This window comes from Pinus tabuliformis, chromosome 3_1, assembly GCF_031772625.1.
Source record: "Pinus tabuliformis cultivar Carrire ecotype Pingquan chromosome 3_1, CPIR1, whole genome shotgun sequence".
Taxonomy (NCBI): Eukaryota; Viridiplantae; Streptophyta; class Pinopsida; order Pinales; family Pinaceae; genus Pinus; species Pinus tabuliformis.
In genome coordinates, this window is record NC_142301.1 from 658926046 (window position 1) to 658948516 (window position 22471).

Sequence of the window (22471 nt, forward strand, 5' to 3'; positions counted from 1 at the left end):
TCATGTACAGCTTCTCTAGCTTCGTCCACAAACCAGCAACAGTTTTCTCTGACATGATGTTAAACAAAACATCATCCGCCAAACATAGTCGAATACTACTCAGAGCTCTTCCATCCATTTCATTCCATTCATCATCTGTCATAGGGTAAGGTTGTTTGGCACTTCCCAACAGTGCCTTCGCCAGGCCTTGTTGCACAAGCAGATCGTGCATCTTCACTTTCCAGATCTCGAAGTTATTTTTGCCATTAAACTTCTCGATCTCAAAATGAGCACTTTGAGTTTTTTCCATGTTGTATCAAACAAACAATCTCCAATTCCGAATTAAAAAACGCCTCTGTCGTACTGTGTAATCACAATTTTAAAAGAAAAACCAAAAAATTGCAAATTTACCAGAGGGAAAATCTGTCGGGCGCTCCTGGACAGCGAAAAAACCGCGCCTAAAACACATCCACTGCTTGGCGCTCCGCTGACAGCCGATCAACCGCGCCAGAGAAAAATTCGTATAAGTGCCGCAAAATTGGCGTGCTTAATCCCGTCGATTCCGCGCCAATCTGAATGTTGGATCTCTGGCGCGAGTATCAGATTCAGATCCGCGCCAATTGGCGCGTCTGTTCAAAAATAAAATGCGCCAACCCGTTCACTGCTAAAATTGGCGCGACTGTCTCTGCTAAAACCGCGCCAATCGCTGAAACTCCACCTTCAGCCGATCTCTCACGCGCACCAGCTCCACAACCAGCGACTTGTAGATTATGGGCCCTCCACGCTCCGCTGCGCCGCTCTGATACCACTTGTTAGACTAAACAAAGCGCAGCTGAAATAATAGAAACATACACAACACAAACAAAAAACTCATAAAACCATAACACAAAGATTTAACGTGGTTCACCCAACCAATCTGGGCTACGTCCACCAGAACATAGGCATCGGAAATCTTATTATTCAAAGGAGATTACAACAAATCTAATAATTCACACATGCTCTTAGCTCTCCCCTATTTCCTCTACTTTCTCTACACATTCTCACAATCCTTTACGGATTACATTTCTATATAAATGGAGCATAAAACTGAATCATAAATTCCCTCACAACAAATATAGAATGCATTAACTCCTCCTCAAAAAATACTGGAGCTAATATAGCAACTACTCCTATTGTTGTCACATACATGAGATTTTTCCCAAATTAAATAAAACAGAAAATCTCAACAAATTTGATATGCTACGATAAGTGACCATCAACATTCCATCAAGCTTGTTTGACACTAAAGGATGTTTCAGAAGGCAACTCGTACTGTCCAACCTGTACATGTGCAATTTGTGGGACAGTTAGCTATGATGAAGAAATGTCCAATATTCCAACTTTACTTACTTGTGATCAATATGAACGAAAATATCATGAGACGTGTCTTCATGAAAGAGTTATCCAAGCAGTAGTATCGAAGACAACAAACACCACATTTTATGGACATGATTGTGAGAAGGTTTCTGCGAGTCTACATCAACTCCTTGCAATCTCAAATCATATTGAAGGAGGGTTTTCATGGATGCCTTTAAAGTCTACAGATGAGAACCAAAAGACATGCTCTACTTAAAGGCTTGCATTGATGCCTAAATGAAATGTGAAGCTGGCTTTTGCCATTACTGTTATGGGCGAATTCTTCGAGCCAACGTGGGATCCGAGGATAGGCATAAATATGATTCGCCATTAGTCTATAGTTGGGGATCAAATTTCAGTCGCTTAAGCTACCAGGGATTTCACGCTATGGTGTTGGAGAAGGGAGATGAGCTCATTTCTGTTGCATCCATCAAGATTCATGGACGGAATTTTGCATAGATGTCACTTATTGGGACTACTTGTCAATATCGTCGTCAGGGCATGTGTCGTCGCCTTGTAAATGCAATTGAGGATACTTTAATTTTATTAAAGTGGAAAATTTAATCTTATCAGCAGTACCTGAGCTACTAGAAACCTGGACGAAGGCCTTTGGTTTTAAGCCTCTGGAAGATTCTGACAAAGAGGAAATGAAAAATATTAACATGACGACATTTCTGGGCACCTTATTGTTGCATAAATACATATTCAAACCAGGAATGAAAATATCCATTCAAAGAGAACATGTGGACCAGGTCACATGTGCCGAGGGAAACATCTTTGATATTCAAGCACAGAGGAGACTGCGCGAGGAAGAAGTGAGACTCCTCAGTACACACAAGTATAATGTTGATACGACTTCTAAGATGGAACCTTTAAGGCAGTTGAAGGAGAAGCTATTGCACAGGGAACCTTCTTTGTTTCCAAAGTTTGTGCCTTATTTGCTAGAACCTCAGGGCGAGTGTTCCAGTCCCATTCGCAAATTCTTAGCCAAGATGATTGAAGAACTTGGCTTGATATACCTGGAATACTTGCATGATATGGTTCCAGTGTATACTGCATTTTTAAAGATGATACTCCAGTTGTTGCTCGGCAAGCAGTATCTACAAGGATAAATTTGTTTCATAATACATTTGAAGAGGTTTCTCTACTTCAGAAAAGAAATGACGGAAAATCAAGGGGTTTTAGTATATCATGGATACTTGGAGGGCATCTTGTGCTTGAGGCAGGACTGATAGGACAATCGGCCAGTAAAAATCTGGGGCTTCTATTGGATCAGTTGCATTTATCTGATGCTAAAACACTTCATAGTTCAATGGTTAAGTTTTAAACAATTGCCTCACTTCACCATCTCAATTGAATTCACCTGCCTCAAGATTAAAACCATATATGCCTACTACACAAAGATATGCAACAACAGAAGAAACGATCTAGTATATGACAATGCATGCTATGCTCCTTCATTAATTTGTACAGAAAATGTTTTGAATATCATGGTTTACGATCAGTAGCGTTCAATGTGTCAGATCAATGGAACGTGATAACAATACTCTAAATCAAATGAACTCCCAGGAGGACAAATTTCACGAAGTTTAAAGTAATGGGTGGTCCCGGAAGGCAGTTTTGTTGTACTGCCTGTGAGGAAATCAACGGTCTACATTTTTTACAGAGATACTTTGTATCTCTTCTAATAACCACTAAGGGTGGTTCCGTAAGTGGTTTTATGATTTCCAAAGACCGTGTGGTTTTCCATGGGCCCACACCCATCTTGTCTTTATTTAAATAGCCCAATGTTTTTAATATTCGTATTGTAAAGCTAAAGAGGCTAAAGTTTTATTTTAAAAAGGGACTTCATTTAATATTATAAATACAATAAAAATATATATAATATTAAGACAATATGTTTATTTATTTCCAAAACTTTTTAAAAGGAAGAAACAATTTTCTTAATTGTTCTCAGAATCATTTTTGAAACTGATCATGACAGTTAGATAATTAAGTTAGGAGGTGGAAATAAAAGACCAGAAGTGAGACATTAGAAGGGTTCAGAACGAAACAGTTATCCATGACTCGCAATGTAAAAAAAAAACATTTTCTTTGAAATTTGAAGATGAACCGTCACAGTTTGATTCCATTATTGTGAAGTTGTCATGAATGTTTTACTCTTGTGTTTCAACATTCAAATTTATGTATTTTCCTCTCTTGGACAGTGTAAGATGTAGTTGGTGCTTCGGTTTAGTTTTTGATGAATTTACTTAATTGTACTTATTCAAATTAATCTTGAAACCCGATTCCATTATTGCGAAGTTGTCGTGAATGTTTTACTCTTGTGTTTCAACATTCAAATTTATGTATTTTCCTCTCTTGGACAGTGTAAGATGTAGTTGGTGCTTCGGTTTAGTTTTTGATGAATTTACTTAATTGTACTTATTCAAATTAATATTGAAACCCTTAATAAAGCGCTCTAAATCCAAGAATTTCATTAGATTTTCTCAATCTTACATTATTCTTTCTACCGAGTTAAATCACATATTCTAAATTTCCTATGCCAAAACTTTGTCTCTTCCATTTTCTGCTCTACAGCTCCACCCTACAACTCTCATAGCCTCTGCCCATTCTTCTTTGGAAGGCTAGGGTTTCAAATCTATAACTGTTGGTTACCAGCCTTCATGGTCTTTACTTCCAGCCATGAATTTTAATCTTTTTATCCAATCTCAAAATTCCTTGGGCACTGGTTCCCTCATAGTTAGAAACTATCTCCTAAGATACAATATTTTTTGGTGTCTTTGCCTCGGAACATAGAAACAAATTTATTTTTCCCTGGGTTTTGTAAAGTTTGAAGCTGATTCTTGAGGGTGACAAGTCTCAACAGCTGCATATACTTTTTCACTTGTGGTCTTCACTTTAGAGTTTTATTTTCCAGGTTTTAAGATGAAAATTTCTGCATTATTTGTGATGAAAGAAAAGAACTCATTCAGTTGAAAACAAACCCTCGGAGGTATTATGTTGCATATTTTTATTGTGCACCTATTTATGATTCTTATCTTTCAAATGAGGGTTTTTATTCCTCAATAGATTCTCCAATTTATGACACCTATAGTTCAGAAGATGAAGACTTTGTTGCAGATTTCCAAGAAGATTGGCTCGCGGGAAAATGAAAAGGAAATGTCATGCTGAAACCTTTTCAAAAAAAACCTGGAGGTGAAGAGCTCAACAATGTTTGTGGCTTCCCTGTCCAAGGAGATATATACCAGTAAAGTATTCATGTGAAGGAGGAAGCTGAAAGTTTTTTTTGTCAGTTCCATGATCCAATCGCTGACTACATGACAAAATTCTTTGTTCATTAGTAGATGTTGTTTCTGGGGTATGTATCAAGTTTTATGTATGAGGATTTTCCACAGTACATACTTGTTTTGATTTTTAAATTTCAGTAGCACATAGCCATGAGATCCAACACTTAAATCCTGGCCTGGTACCATTGGAAGGTGGATTTTGATTAAGATAATCCAACCTTGTTTATACCCAGAAATTGTACATATATAATCTCACATGTTTAGAATTTTATTTTTAGTTACAATTGTTTAGTTTAGCTTTAGTTGATCAATAAGGGTAACATTCCCGATTAGAAACAAGCTTCAAAAGGTTTTCAGTTTCCATCCATCAATTATAAAATTTCTTAGAGAGTGTTGAAAGAAACTATATATTTGACTCCATTTGCAGAATGAGAAGGCTACTGATCTACGGTTATCAACGCCAATAGATCCATTTTATCAAAAACCTAGATATACCATCAACATATTAGCATTAAACAAACTACAAAAAAACCCTAAAAATGAAACAAAAAATTGTTATGTCACTTTTACTATTTTTATGGAAAAAATAAAAGACCCTTCAATATAATTACTCTATCCCCACATCTTAGTGTTTTATATAGCATGTGAAGACATGGGTTCAACCTTCAAGCTTGAGAGTTTAGAGTTCAGGGTGTATGGTGTCTAATTGCATCATATGAGTTACGAAGGAGACAAGTTTTTTCTAGCATACCCAAAGACCTCAAGTGACAATAGTGAGTATCATACTATGAGCACAACTTTTGTTTATCTCATAGTATAAACACCATGCAATATGTGTATACCTTGCAGTTTATCATGTGCCCGACTTCTTTTATTTTCTATAGTCCAATTTGGAATTTCTTATATCTAAGATATAGAGCTATAAATATATATGTAATAGATATCTCTCTATCATGCTCACATACATATATAAATTGATTTTTCTCTCTCCCTCACACACACAAAGATATATATATATATATATGTGTGTGTATGTATGTATGTATATATATGTATATATAAAGAGAGAGAGAGAGAGAGATTTATCTCATCCATGAAATTGACGGTTTTAAAAATTAACTACACATTGTTGATGACGTGTAGATTTCTAAAAAATACAGATAAATACTCATCAAATCTAACCACCACATATATCCTTGGTTAAGTTAGGATTTCCATAATAAATTATATACTTAGTTTTGAGACACTTCAACATATTTTTAGCTCTTTTCTTTCACATTTTTCTTTTTGTTGTGGCCTTATTCTCTGTAGCTAGGTCTAATCTTCTACGGGTAAGTAAAATATTATAGATCTGATTAAGTGGACGCAGATCTGAACGGGCTATGTGGCTAATTTTGATTTTCTTTGGATGGTATTCATGAGGGTTCAACTTCTTGTTTCATTTTTCTGTCGATCACGTCGCAGGTGCAGGATGTGCTTTTCAACTTTTCCCAGCAGACATTCCCGTCATGGCTCGGCATGAAGGCTGGGTTTCGTTAACTCAGCTTCAACTGGTGACAAGTCTGTTACTAGATTTCGTTAACTCGGCTGCAACTGGCGACAAGTTTGTTAGTTTTCTATGTATAAATCAGTTGTCAGTAGTGAAGCGTTTCGAACCTTCGCACATTGAGCAACAAATCCCTTTTGCAAAATTCTTCAGATACACTTTATACTCAGCAGGAGAGCATTCTCTAGTTGACTCCCAACTTTGTGAAGATAGCGGCTGGCTCAATTCCATTCGCCTCTGGGGGAAGCTCCTGCCCATATTGTCAGTGAAGCCCCAGCTCCCACTATCCAGGTGGTCCAGGCCTCACTCAATGTGACTTTGAAGTTTTATGAAAGTGCCCTAATCTGTCGGTTCAATAGTTTTTGGCCGCAACTAACAACTCTCCACATTTGGATCTCGGAGGTATGGAAGCATGTCATTTCTGATGAACTTAATATCTACCCCTATGCTGGGGGTTTCTTTATAGTAGATTTTGAAAAACCTGAAAGTAGACAATGTATTCTAGATTCTGGCCCTTGGTTTTAGGAAAACTCAGGCCTATTCATGAAGACATGGAACCCATCATTCGATCCCTCAACAACAGTCATAACCTCAGCACCGGTTTGGGTAAGATTGCCAAACCTACCCTTGCATCTCTAGAATTCTCCTTGCTAAAAGCCATTGGAAATGCAATTGGGAAATTTTACTGCAGGTGCCCAGAAATAGAGGAATATGCCAGAACCACCTATGCACACATCTGTGTGGAAATGGAATTCAGCGCTAGATTCCCAGTTGAAATAAACCTAACAAGTAAAGACTATGTGTGGAACCAGAAACTTGATTATGAAAGCGTCCTCTTCAGATGTCAATCCTACTTTGAGACAGACCATCTAGCCAAAAATTGCCCAAAAGCCTCTCAGATTTGCTAGAAAAAATCACCATAGATCTACATGGTGGGAAGGCACAAACATTACACTGTCATCAAGGAAGAATACTCTCCAGAAAACTCTGAATCGCAAGAAATCGGGCAAGAAAGAAACATCTCTCAAGACAAGCAGGGGAAAGCCCCGCCCAAGAGCAAAAAATTGGACTCGACAACCCCTCAAGCATCAACAATTATGAGGATTCAAATACTGCACAAAATAAATTTTCATTTAACAGCAAAGCAGATCTTCCATACCAAACTTCTTCTCCGACTATCTACAAAAGGATGAAAACAAAAGATCGTGAAGCTAAGACACCAATGTCCTAAGAACTAGAAGAGATGAAGGAGATGCAAGATAAAGGAAGTTGGAAGATCGTAGAGAAAAAAAAGAAAGCTACAACACCAATCTCGCCAAGAAAGACGAGGAGCCAGACAATTAAGAACTAAGAAAATTATAGGTCCGATAGACCAATTTGGTCTTAGTGGACGTTAACCACCACCATCATCATTATATATATATATATATATATATATATATATATATATATATATATATATATATATATATATATATATAGATATCTATATATATATCTATATATATATATATATATATATATATATATATATATAGATATATATATGCCTTTTCTTCTCGGTCGTTCCCTATCAACTAGTTCTTTGAGCGTTGATTCAAAAGATTTTCTAGGGAGGGCCTCATATCTTATCTGGGCGTTATAAAATACGTTAGCCTTGATGCATGTACATCCAACAGGTCTCCAGTTAGTAGAGATCCACTAGGAAAATCCAAACTAAAGAAACTATCAGTTAAGAGTAGCTTCAATAGAGAATGTATAAATGGGAACTGTAGCAAATATATTTGATTGAGTACCTACCTACCTACCTACCCTCCCAAAAACAAAGCGAGAAACGATCACTTCAAGCTTCATTGAGAGAGAAACAGTCCTAGTTTGTGATCTTGGACCTAGTGTTGTTGTGCGACCTGTTTCCTTGGAAACCAATATTTGTGGAGCTATCGAGTGTTTAATACACTTTTAATAGTACAACTGACAATACCCATTCATCCATCCATGTATCTGGAGACTCGTCCAGTCTCCAACGACCCAACATATTTCCGTCAATGTCAACTCTGAACTTTTCCTGAACTCTGTTTGGTAGGAAACCAATATTTGTGGAGCTATCAGGTGTTTAATACAGTCTTGAAAGTACAACTGACAGTTCCCATACATCCATCCATGCATCTACAGACTCGTACGACCTTCGATGACCCAACATGTTTCTGGAAACGTCACCTATGAACTTTTTCCAACCTCTAATTGGTAGGTAACCAATATTTGTAGATCTATCGAGTGTTTAATACACTCTTAACAGTACAGCTGACAGTACCCATATATCCAACCATGCATCTGCAGATTTTTTTGGCCTCTATTGACCCAACATGTTTCTGACAACGTCACCTCCAAACTTTTCTCGACCTCTATTTGGTATCTATATATTTCATGCTCTTGGTGGAAGTGATGGCATGCACCATACATGATACCATGCTCCATGTTCAACCATATGTATATAATTAAAAATATAATCTTTTCATAAAAAAGTATATGTTAAATTCTAGAAGAAAGTATGACATATATGTATATACTAGTTAAATTGCAGAGGAGAATATGATATATACACATAAACTAGTTGTTGGTTGATATTGTGATGGTAAGATCTAAATAATTGGATGATTTATATTTTATATTAGTTTTTGAAATATATATAAGGGGAAACATTGTAAAATATTTGATATAATTATATTTAAAATTATGTTTACCAGAAGACTAGAATAAGCTTAGGGTTTCTAGGGTTTCTAAAAGAACACATTTTTATTATTATTATGTAATAATTTTTTAGTTTTAGGTTTATTTTTTTTTTGTATTTTTTTAAAATACTATATAGTTAGTTTAACCATTTTTTAGTTAGAGGAGTTTTGGGTGATTTTTCATCAAATTGTAGTTAATTGATTTGAATTTGATATCTAATGATAAATGTTATGTTAATTTATTAATTCCGGTAAATTTTATGACTATAAAAAAATGTTAAGTAGATTATTCAAAATGATAAAAAATTGTTATTTATAATTAATATTTATGGAATGTAAATGATAAAAAAAAATATTTTAAATAAAACAAAAATTAAAAGATTTCATGAGATGAAGAGTAGATGGTGATAGGGTGTTATGTTAAGGCACTCCGTGGTGTAAAGGTCACTTGTTCGAAACTTTGTGGGTAAAAATATAGCCATGCTAAGAGGTCATGTGATTTTGATGGCTTAGATGCTCCTAAGACACGACTCCTCAAGTGACAAGTTAGACATGCCAATCATCTCAAGGCTCACATAACTTAGCAAAAATAAAATAAAATAAATGAATTTAATTATGAAAACATTTTTAAAAGCAAAAAGAATTTTTTTAAATATAATAGTTAAAACCCCCAAGCCTATCTCCTAAATTAATAGATTAATAAACAGGCTAGAAAATTGTCATATACATGTTTTCATATTTGATTTTAATAAATTGATAAACAAATTAAAAATTTGTCATATACAGTTTTCATATTTTATTTTTTTCACCATATTTCTTTACATTTCAATGTATGCAACATTTTCCAAACACACATTTATTAACATTTTTAAAAGTAATTTTTTTTAAATAAAATAGTTAAATCCCCAAAACCCATTTGCTAAATTTCCTAAATTAATAGATTAATAAACAAGTTAAAAAATTGTCGTATCTTCATATTTCATTTTAATAAATTAATAAATAAATTATAAAATTGTCATATAAATGTCTTCATATTTCATTTTATTCACCATATGTCTTCACATTTCATTTTATGCAACATTTTCCAAACACAAATATATTTAGGTGGGTCAGAAGCAATGTCATTATCTTTTTTACTTCAATTCAATTCCTATTTTATTATAATTGATGATTTTATTACATTATTTTAAAAACACTTACTATTCTTTTAAAATTAAGTGTATTCATCAAACTTTCACATTAATAATAAATTGAAATATATTTTTTCCTTTTTATTCTTAACCTTTATTTTAATTTTTTATATTTTAAATTTACATTTGATAATTTATCAATATTTTATTTATAATAGTTAAATTAATTTTATATATATAGATATATATAATTATCGAATTGATATCACTTAATCACTTCTCATTACAATATTTTTTAGGAAATACAATGCTAGAATATTAGCGTAAGTCAAGTTACGAAGTACAACATTAGAGATAGTGTGGCTCTAGGAGATTTTTTTCGTTTGTTCCAAGAAACCTTTTAAGAGAAACATGCAGAGACTAGTGAATTTTGGGTGATAAAAGCAAGACCATTGGGGTCCACCTTCAAAGAGAAAGAAGACCCTCCACATGAACTTAGCTTACACCATGTTTTCTTTTGTGACTTCATGTTAAATAGTTATATGTAGAAAGGCTTGTCATCCTCAAATTTAAGTGCAAAGAAAAGGACGTTTTTTATAATTACATATCTACGTGATTAAAAGAATGTATTTTATATTATTAAAAAATATATATTTAAAGAGGTTTTTTTTGGCTTAGTTTGAAGCTCCATACCCATATTATTCATCTTCTTACTAGTCCAGATCCCACCTAGTGGATCACCTCCTTCAATGTCAAGCTGACAAGTCAGCGAAGGGTGCACGACAGGCGAGCGACGAGCTGGAAGGTAACTGACAAGTTGGGGCGCGTCTGCATGGTGTGACAAGTTGGCCGAATAAAGGAAATGAGTGAAATGACCACACGAAGGGTCATCGTAAAAATGGCTAAGTGTTGGGAGTTTGGCGAGTTGGACAAAATGGTGGGTCGGCTTGGTGGGCTGATGCGCCAACCGATGGGCCAACCACCATATAAGTAGAGTGGCGAGATGGTGGAGAAAAACATCAAGCAATTCTTCCAAGTGTTCATGCGAGCTAGGAGGGAGAGCAATCTTGGGAGGTCTGAGACTTGGTAAAGTGCAGGTGGACTCTTAGGCCGAAACACGGAGCCGCAGAATGGTGGAGTAGTGTTTGGGTGGCCGCGGGCAGCGCAGAACCGCAGCTCGTGCAAATTCGTTCAGCTGAATGGGCGAGGAGTGCGAGGGTGTCTGCCTGAATGAGCGAAGTCATTCGGCTGAACGGGCGAGGGTGTCTGCCTGAACGAGTGAAGTCGTTTGCTTGAACGAGCAAGGGCATGCGAGGGCGTCTGCCTGAACAAGCAAAGTCATTCGGCTGAATGGGCGAAGGCGTGTGAGGGCATCCGCCTGAATGAGCGAAGTCCTTCGACTAAACGGGTGAAGTCATTTGGTTGAACGAACGAGGGCGTTCGAAGGCATCCGGCTGAACGGGCGAAGTCGTTCGGCTGAACGGACGAGGGCGTGCAAGGGCGTCAGACTAAACGGGTGAGGGCGTCCAGCTGAACAAGTTGAGGGCAAGCGAGGTCGTTCGGTGAAACGGTGAATGACATGCTAAACGAAGGAATAGTGTGATACGCCGGTGCGACAGTGAATGAGTTGTGACGGACGGTAGAACCGGTGGGCACTCCGAACGGTGGTTCGAGTGGACTGAACAGTGCAGTTCGGGTTGCACGGTTGTGACAGAAATTGTACCAAGGAAACTTGGGGTTTCCTACAAAGACTGTTAAATTGTATACTTTGTAAAATATTGTTATTATCATCAGGCAGACTCATATTTCAGGGAGTTTCCCCTCCCATTAAAATATCTATTGTGCATATGTGTAAATGGTAATAACGATGAAGATGAATAATTGAATGTTTCCGCTGTGTATGTGAATGTTATACTTAGAAAAGTGAAAAATAAACTAAGTATAGAAAGTAGGCATAGTCCACACCATGTGAGTATTGTTAAAAAGAAAACGGGTGGTGGTGTCGCACCCCCCTTCATGCGGTTGAAAGACTACCGCCAAGGTAGGGGCATGACAGATGGTATCAGAGGTTTGATTCAGAGAATCAAGGAGGATGTCCATTTTGCAGAAAATGGGTTTTGCAGGGATTATGACCTTTGAAGAATGGTAGGGGCACACATCAGGGCCAAGTCAATTTGAAGGAAGTCTACTTGAAGAATCAAGTGATGTGGAACAAAGAATTGCATAATTGAGCAAGGACTTGTTCGAAACGAGGGATGCTCTTCGTGCTTTGGTCAAGGAAGGGATCTTTGACATGAATAGAGGTGAAGCCTATCGACTTGTAGGGAAAGTAGACTTATTTGATGCAGAACTCAAGGAGTTGAAGATAAGGAAGAACTTGCTTTAGAAGCAAGAATGGCTAACTCTTGAGAAAGAGCGGTTCATATCTTTCATTCATGATAAGGAGAAAGCTCTAGATTGCGATGATAAGGAAGAGAAAGTTGTGATGTTTGAGGATGTTGCAGATATGACAAAGATGGAGGAGGAACTTGAAATTGTTCAAGTTGGACTAGGATTGTGCAGTTTGCAAACATTGACAGATGAGGGTACTCACATGGAGGAGCCTCATGAGTATTCCTATTATTACTTGTGTTTCACTGGAGATTTTGGTAGATGGGCCATGTGCAGGGAAGGGTAAAATCAGTTTTCCGATGCGATGGGATATCTTACCATGGATGTCTATGATGAGACCTTGTATGGAGAAGCAAGGACCATTGACTGTTGCAGAGCTTGTTAGGGTTGTTTGTGACCTTATGGCAGAAGGTGCAAATGTCCGTGACGAGGGAGGAACGTGATGATCATTACAGAGGAATGGGTCATGCTTTAGCCATTTGGAGAAATTGGCTAAGTGTCTGGCATGACTCATGGACAGATTGGAGAAGGGCACACACTTGAGTTCGATGATACTTGGGTGGACTTCTCATGGCCAAGACCAAGAGGAAGTCTTGGTGGAACCTTTAGTGGGGGAGCTATGATGGAAGAGACTCATATGACTTGATGTTGATATGGTTTGGTTGATTATGGGCACTAGACCAGATTACAGACTTGGATGAGGATGACCGATGTAGAGGTGGGTCTACCCAGTTGCACAACATGGGAAACTTGAGTCATGGACATCGGGTTGGAGATATGGAGCATGGAAGTCTTATGCAGGGACATTATGTGGGAGCACTTGTAGAGGTGTCACTTATGGGCATCCAATGAGGAGTGCCAAGGCATAGATGTTGTGCGGATGGATTTGCTGATGTGACATGGAGATTTTTACTTATGAGCCGATGGAGATGTTGTGCACTCTTATACGATAAGGCCATGGACTTGGTTGGATTTGTGAGCAGACTATGGAGCATTCCTACTACATGGAGAGCTAAGGCATCTTGCAGAGACCTTGGGCAGAGACATGTATGCTTGCTAGGATGTTGGTTGGAGATGACTCATGGAGCTCATGATGACATGAGGTTGTGACTTTTGAGGACTTCATATTATGGTGGACTTGGAGGATCTGATGCATTGAGGAGCTGAGGTCAAGGACTTTGATGCAGTATGGGGTGCATACTCTTGAGCACATTTATGGGTGTACTTGAGAGAGTGACTTGATGTGGAGGATCAATATGAGACACTTTGGAGTGATGGAGTTGCAGCAACGATGATGCCTTGGTGGAAACACTTGGGCATGGGTTGAGCTGAGACATAACCACTTTTGATACATGGGAGCTGATTGATCTATGATCATGCATAGCACATGGATGATGAGACAGGTGTATACTTGTTTCTTTGTTAGACTTGAGGGATGGAACATTACATATATGATGGAGGTTGCTTCATGGCCCTGGATGTGGCACATCGAGAGTTGGTTTGATGAGAGGATATCTTCGTTTTGAGGAGATGGATTTTACTAATATATGGATGATGATGTTGGGATAGATGTGGCTGATTGATATGCAGCACATTGACACCAACATCATGGACAACATGTTGCGTATGAGATGGAGGTTACTTCATGGACCTGGGCATGGCTTACATTTTGATGGAGATGGAGATGGATTCTTGATTGAGTTGATTTTGTGACAGGATGTTGAGAGAAACGACTGATGATGGTATGAGGATGTGCATTCTCATGGGTTGAGTGTGACAGTTGGATTAGCTACCCAACTAGTTCGAGTCATGGGGGTCGACAGTGTATGGATATGTGTTAGAATTGTGTTAGAGTATCATGGCAGCAATGCACACGATGATGATACATGATGAGGTCAACACGATATGTTGCAGTGAGCATGTAGCTTGAGTTGGAGGGACCAGCCTTCCACGGCAGGTAGCATGTGGGGATTGCGACAGATGTGGTTGATGATCATGGATTGAGGATACTTTCTGATTCATGGAGACATAAGCCTTTATGGTTTATGCGATGGCAGAGCAGAGGCAGACAGCATGGGCATTTTGATGTTGGAGCTAGCGACACTTTGCAATGTCGTATGACAGTGTTGTCGAGGACGAAAACCATTTAGAGTGGGGGAGAATGTCAAGCCCACGAGTCAACGAAGGGCGCACGACAGGCGAGCAATGAGCTGGGAGGTAATCGTCGAGTTGGGGCACGCCCGCACAGCGCAACGAGTTGGCAGAACAAAGGAAACGAGTGAAATGACCACACGACAAGTCATCGTAAAAATTGCTAAGTGTTGGGAGTTTTGCGAGTTTATATGATGGGTGGTCCCATGTATGGGCGCCCACACCATGGGCCAACGCGACGGAGGGGAGAGTTGGACGAAATGGTGAGTCAGTTTGGTGGGCCAAGGTGACGGAGGGGAGAGTTGGATGAAATGATGAGTCGGTTTGGTGGGCTGACGCCCTAACCGATGGGCCAACCACCATATAAGTAGAGCGGCGAGATGGTGGAGAAAAACATCAAGAAATTCTTCCAAGTGTTCATGCAAGCTAGGAGTGTGAGCTATCTTGGGAGGTCTGAAAATTGCCAAAGTGTAGGCACACTCTTGGGTCAAAGCACGGAGCTGCAGAACGGTGGAGCAGTGTTCGAGTGGCCGCAGGTAGCACGAAACCGCAGGTCGTGTGAAGTCGTTCGGCTGAACAAGCGAGGGCGTGCGAGGGCATCTGCCTGAACGAGCGAAGTCATTCGTCTGAACGGGCGAGGGCGTTCGAGGGCGTCTGCCTGAACAAGCGAAGTCATTCGGCTGAACGGGTGAGGGCGTGCAAGGGCGTCTGCCTGAATGAGCGAAGTTGTTTGGCTGAACGAGTGAAGGCGTGCAAGGGCGTCTGCTTGAATGAGCGAAGTTGTTCGACTAAACGGATGAGGGTGTGCGAGGGCGTCTGCCTAAACGGGCGAAGTCATTCGACCGAATGGAAAAGGGCGCGTGAGGGCGTTCGTTTGAACGGGTGAAGTCGTTTGGCTAAACGGACAAGGGCATGCCAGGGTGTCCGTCTGAATGGGTGAGGGCTTTTGGCTGAATGAGCCAAGGGCGTTCGGTTGAATGAGTTGAGGGCGATCGAGGGCATTCGGTGAAATGGTGAATGACATGGTGAATGAAGGAACAATGCGATGAACCGGTGCGACAGTGAATGAGTTGTGGCGGACGGTAGAACTGGTGGGAACTTCGAATGGTGGTTTGGGTGGACCAAGCGGTGTAGACCGGGTTGCATGATTGTGACAAAAATTTTACCAAGGAAACTTGGGGCTTTTTGTAAAGACTGTAAAATTGTATACCTTGTAAAGTATTGTTATTATCATCGAACAGACTCATATTTCAGGGAGTTGCCCCTCCCATTAAAATATTCGATGTGCATATGTGTAAATGGCGATAACGATGAAGATGAATAATTGAATGTTTCTGCTGTGTATGTGAATGTTATACTTAGAAAAGTGAAAAATAAACTAAGTAAAGAAAGTAGGCATAGTCCACACCATGTGAGTATTGTTAAAAGGAAAATAGGTGGTGGTGCTGCACCCCCTTTCGTGCGATTGAAGGACTACTGCTAGGGTAAGGGCGTGACATTCACAATGTGGGTGGTCAACCATAGCGGTTGCCCAACAGAATGACATGAGAAATACGCATACATATTTATGTTATTGAAATAAGAACAATAGTTATTTACCCATACTTTCCCTGCGCTCCTGTGTTTCTCTCCTTGTTGCGAACAATCTAAGGACGCTTCGAGTGGGTGGAAGACTAGGTTGAGTGTGTGGAAAAAAGCCAGTCGAGTGCTTGGAAGGAAGGCCAGGAGGTAAAAAAGATTGGTAAGTTGGTAAACTATTTTTAATAAACTTAATGGAGTTTTCAAATTCAAAATTTGTTAACGATGTAGTTGGTGAACTATTTTTAATGAAATTAATGGAGTTTTTCAAATTCAATATTGTTTAGCGATGTGTTGGAATCAGGAATTTTGTGAAATTTCATAATTTTAATGTGGTAAACTATTTTTAATGAAATTAATGGAGTTTTTCAAATTCAAAATTTGTTAGCGATGTGTTGGAATCAGGAATTTTGTGAAATTTCATAATTTTAATGTTGCAAAGACTTTTAAAAAAGCTAAATTATATATTAAACAATATAACATAACACCATGATTGAAAAGTATCAATTATTATAGAGGAAATTTTTTAGTGAGCTTAACTTGATTATTTAATTGTTTAATCTTTAATGGTCAATTAAATTAAAATTGATCTGAAACTTCTTAAGCTATTTTCTATTGTTTTCAAACACTCTAGGCTTGCGAGACTACCACTTAGAGACAATAAGTCACGACCTCATTCTTTACTCGTCAAGAATAACTGGGTAGAGGAGGAGTGGGCAGAAGCCGAGGAGATCATGATGATTAAGCTCGACATCAACCTGAAATCCTCTCCTACGACAAATTTCCTTGTGCAAGTCATGTCGTGTGAGCTCCAGCCTTCAAATGTGAAGAAGTCTATGGAAAACCTAAAACTCCACACGAACCCTCATTCGTTGCCCCGACTCCTGATGCCTCCTTGGTAACCAAGAAGTTGACTGCACCACAATCTCAATCGGGCACTCTGCACCACAGGTGCAGCTCGGGATCCTGCAATGCAGAAGATAAAAGAGGTATCTCCGTCTAAATGAAGTCTCGAAGAAAACATGGGATTTGTTATATCATCATTGGACTACAAGTTGTATTTGTCATGGAATGGGGACGTTAAACCTGCTCATTCACCTTTCTGAGACCTGGGTCTGCCTGAAGACGTAGTCTGCAGGTTGAGAAACAAGGCATCTTCAAGCTTCATCAGTGTTCGGCGGAAGTCTAACCCTAAAAAGCACAAGTGAAAATCTAATTCTCCTCACGTGTTTCATCCTGCGGTGGTGGGGAGCTCCTCATGCACCGAGACAACCTACATGGTTCCCACCAGGGATCAAAATTGAACACGTCAGAGCCCTTCAAAGGGTCTCTGGCAAGTCAGAGAAGTAAGAAGAAAATTTTACCAGTCAAAAAAAATTTAAAAATTGATTTTTGTCATTTAAAAAAAAAATTGGAATAATATCTTAAAAATTTTTAAGAAGTGCTGTCAAATTGTCAATTTTTTTTTAAATTTCATTTTTCCTGAAATTAGAATTTTAGGAATGAAAAAATTAGAATTTTAGGAATGTTGAATTTGTAAATTTCTTTTCATGTTAAAACTTAAGTCCCATTTTAGAAACTCCCATTTGAAAAACAACAGTTTCCTTTTGAGTTGTTTTTTCTAATTGTGCATATGATGCAAGTTCTTATTACGCCGTAAGGCGTTTCCCTCTTAAATCAACTCCCCTCTCTGCTTACCTGTCATCGTGTAAGCCACATGATTATATGTTAGACAATTGCAACAATTTCAGCCGTTGATCGTTGATTCAAAAGGGTTGCCCAAACGGTTTGGGCATTTCATTTGGCGAATCGAATAGTTTCATCAGGGCAGCTGAACCGGGCTCTCTAGTGCTACATGCGTCCCACTAACCCTGTTGGCGGGCTTTTCTTGTACTGTCTGTGGGTGGAGTTGATTGATCCCAAGGCTGTACTGAGCAGGCAGCACATTCTCACAAATCCCACATTCTCACAAATCCTGGTGTTCTCAAATCCATCGTTGAGAAAGCGGACATGAGAGAAAGTGATACCGTCCTGGAAATCGGCCCGGGTACTGGAAATCTAACCCTAGATTTGCTGCAGGCCACCCACAGAGTCATCGCAGTCGAGATCGATCCCCGGATGATCGAAGTAGTTCACAAACGCATAAAGGGGACCGAAATGGCTCAGAGATTGGAGGTGAGTTCCAATTTCCTTTGCATCTTGTTTTTACATTCATTCACCTTATTTACCTCATTAACAATATGTCAATTCCACATGGATTGTGACTCTTCATGCCCACCCCAAGTTTCAAATCCTCAGAGACATGTTTTCCCTTCATGAGCTGTTGCTTCTATGCACCTGTGTAAGCAGCGGCTCAGGCTCCGGCTCCATGTGGATGGGGCAAGGTGTAGGTCTTCTGCCACAATCACTGAGACATATGTTTTCGAATATCTGTTGTCAGCCTGCTATAGTTCGTTGTGATATTCACATAATGGAAATGGGCATGCTTTCTGCATGACCTGACTTCAGTTCATCGTGATAATCCCATAATGGAGAAGGGTGCGCTTGCTGCATTTGTAAACTGGAAACATCAACCAAAAAAAAATCCTACATTGACAACAATACTGAAGAAGGTTTATTTTTGAAATACCACATACATTAAAACTTTTTCAAATCTTTGCCAATCTGAAAACTGGGTTTAGGGTGAATTTCTCATGCCTATGCGATGAAAACTGGCTATGGGGTGAAGTCCTCATGCTTATGTGATAGCAGCCTTCTTTTCTTCAGTTACTACCTTTCTCCAATCTAATGATGCTTAGAAGCACCTGTGTGCTTTGGGAAGCCATAATCTTGTAATGTACTGCACTTTCTGTCTGGCAATGAAAAATGCCAATTTTGGCAATAAAACACTTCTTCTTTTTGCAAATGTGATGTTGCATATGGATTCCCTACCCCCTTATGTCCAATTGGGCACCTCAGTATTAAATTTATGTAATTCAAACCTGTAATTCCAAGATTCTGGCAAAATTTCTGCCAGATTTACAAGGAAAATGCACTGGAAAGAGATTCTGTTTACTGCAAGGTTAGCTTAAGCTATGTGCTTTGTAGGTTCCCTTGTGATGTCTACGTAATTGTCTCTTGCAATTCCTTTTTTGTTCCTTGTGATTGCTGTCTTTGTTGATACCTTATTAATTTTTGGGATTACGATAAATCAAAGTTGCTCTTCTCTAATATGACTATCTCCTTTTTCTTTTCTGTTATGGATAGTTGGTGCGAGGGGACATACTACGAACAGACTTGCCAACTTTTGACATATGTGTAGCCAATATACCTTACCAGATATCATCTCCGCTCATCTTCAAGCTTTTGTCCACCATGCCCAAGTTTCGAAGTGCCACCCTCATGCTTCAGAAGGAATTTGGCCACCGCCTCGTGGCAAAGCCTGGTGATTCCCTTTTCAATCGTCTGGCTGTCAATGTGGATCTTCTGGCCAGTACCAAGCTCCTTATGGATGTGAGCAAGAGGCATTTTACGCCATGCCCTAAAGTGGATTCCTCTGTTGTGAGAATCGAACCAAGGGCATGGCCTCCTCCAGTCGACTTGAGTGAATGGAATAGATTCACTCTGATGTGTTTCACCAGAAAGAATAAGACTCTCGGTGCAATCTTCCTGTTCATCAATTTTAATCTTGAAGGCATATATCCCTGCTATTGTTTATTTGCTCCCCAAGATTATTTTCTTTAAAGGCATTTAGAGCATGGATGGCAGCAATTTCTCAACAAACAGTATAGGTACATTTGCATTGTATGAGCAAATGGAGGAATTTTTCCTTTTTAGTTAAAAGGACGAATCATCTTCGGTTTTTATTTGCAAGCAATACTTTAAGCAGACAGGCGTTTCAATATGAATTAGTTATGTTTTTTCGATCTCTTCATATTTATTTTCTTCAACATGTTTGAAACATTTTCTTCTGGGAACTATTGTTTTTGCAAATATTTTACCTTGAATCAATTCGTCTCAGCATGCATTCAAGTTAGTTAGAATGGAATCACATAGGTTTCAGCAGTTTAGCCTAGTCGGTTATCTCATTAGTCAGCACTTATGAGATGTATGTTAAAAGACTGAAACCTGCTTATGTTAAGGTGAATTTTTGCTGAAAACAGTTTTCAATACTCACGGATCAGACATTGATCCGAAGAAACTTGTGGGTTAATGGAAACTCATGATCACAGATATAACTGAAAAAGGAAAAAGGAAACCCTCCTATTGAACGATTTCCTCTGCAGAGTTTTTCTCAAGCTCTTGTCAAATACAAGGCAAACTCTTACATTCCAGCTTAACAGAGTTCTTCGCAGAACTGAGGTTTTAAACATTTTGTTCGTAACTGACAGGAAAAATATCTTGAAGATGGATCACTTTCAGCTGCATAATTTTTTTAGTGTCTTGTACTCTAAAGTTGGAGTACGAGGGAAAATATTCCTTGCTCATTAAATAAAGCCTCATCTGTGACTCCGTCGGTAACAACCACTCTTTAGAAGGTAGGCCCCGATATAAATACCAACATTTTGAAAGAGAGTCTAAAATCTTGAAAGGCTCTAAAGGATCATAGTGTACAACGGTGACTTCCCCACAAAGATTAGTCATGCACATTACACAAGACTTGATCGAAGGATTTTCTGCGTAATGAAAAAGGCAATATGGGAGATTCCAATCACGTTCCAAGGCATTTTTTAAAATGTGGATGTGACAAAAGGTTGTTGTGGAACGTGCTGTTTGTATATTTTAACACACTAACACTTTACAACAATGAACTAACAATATTCATGATGAAAATAGCAATTGGGAAGATTTATCTGCATAATGAAAAAGACAATATGGGAGATTCCAATCATGTTCCAAGGCATTTTTTAAAATGTGGACGTGACAAAAGGTTGTTGTGGAAGGTGTTGTTTGTATATGGGAAATTTCTTGATCATTGTGTATAATCCTAATGTTGATAGATATGTCTACTAAGTGGTTCCAGTTAATGGGGCATTGATTTGAGTGGTCAATATATTTTTATTATTTATCAAAGTAATCTTGTGTTGTATTTGTGTTCTTCAATTTATGCCTTACGGCGTTTCCTTTGCAACATCTGATGCAAATGCTAGTTAATTATTATGTCACAATTACCTTTTGATACCATTACATTTGGCAGTTGTTCCCATTTCAAAAACAACAGTTTCTTTTCGAGTTGTTTTTTTTAATTGTGCATATGATAGAAGTTCTTATTAATTATTATGTCACAACTACCCCTTGATACCATTACATTTGGTAGTTTCAATTGAGAGCGACTAGATGTCAATATGGGCCATGTATTAGGTCTGTAATTTCACTGGGTTGTGCTTGAAGGTTGCCTAAAGCAAGGTTTGATGACGATTTAAGTTGGAGAGGAGCATAGATTCATCATTCAGTAAACGACTTTCAAGCAAGGTTTAAGCACGATTTATGCTTGGAGAGGAGCGCATTCAACAAGCTTCCTAACATACTGGATTTGATTTGTTTGCAGATTCCTAATTCCTGGTATGTTTTCATATTAAAAAAGGAGATACCAAAAACATATACACATTTGTACATTCGTTTGTTGAATCCTAAACCTGTTTAGAATTTTACTAAATTTTTTCCTAAACCTGTTTAGAATTTTACTAAATTTTTTCGTTCATGCAATAAACTTAAATTTGATTGAGCTACTTGTATATTGGCTTGAACGTTTTGGTCACAAAAATTTCCTACAAAATTAATCCTTATCTAAACTGGAGCAGGAATATAGGTCTCCTTTTTATCCATTAATGGTAAATGCATTCGATATATTAGTTGTGGCTCATATCAGACCTGCCTTATATACAACATCCATGGGGTTGTTGTTCCACCATTTTCTTGTGGCTCATATCAGACCTGCCTTATATACAACATCCATGGGGTTGTTGTTCCACCATTTTCCTGTGAAAAAATAAAAATTTGAAAATAATTTACTGTTGTCAATTGAATTGCTCTTTTTTTTTATGCTTTTCATTATAGAAGTGCGACCTGAATATGTGCCCTTCTAAATGAAATTAAGACCTGCCCTTCAAATTTGATCACTGGTTCCCACTTGGTTGAGCCAAATACAAAAGAAACAAAAACATACATAACATACTTTTTTCGGTGTTTCGGGAAGAGGAAGGCACCTCTAATTTTTTAGGATTTGAAAATTTCATTTTCCCTGTGTTCAACTTAGAAACAAGGAACATGGTATCATGTATGGTGCATGCCATCACTTCTGCC

General features: G+C 38.4%; 1 protein-coding gene across 1 annotated transcript; it reads left to right on the forward strand.

The window, feature by feature from the left end:
* Positions 1–14805: 14805 nt before the first annotated feature.
* LOC149188798 (uncharacterized) lies at positions 14806–20902 on the forward strand. Its single transcript, XM_089410061.1, has 6 exons — positions 14806–14897; positions 15086–15147; positions 15193–15479; positions 18128–18364; positions 19436–19839; positions 20827–20902. Exons 1-6 carry the CDS (start codon positions 14806–14808, stop codon positions 20900–20902), a joined length of 1158 nt encoding a protein of 385 aa, XP_089266187.1.
* The last annotated feature ends 1569 nt before the right edge of the window (positions 20903–22471 follow it).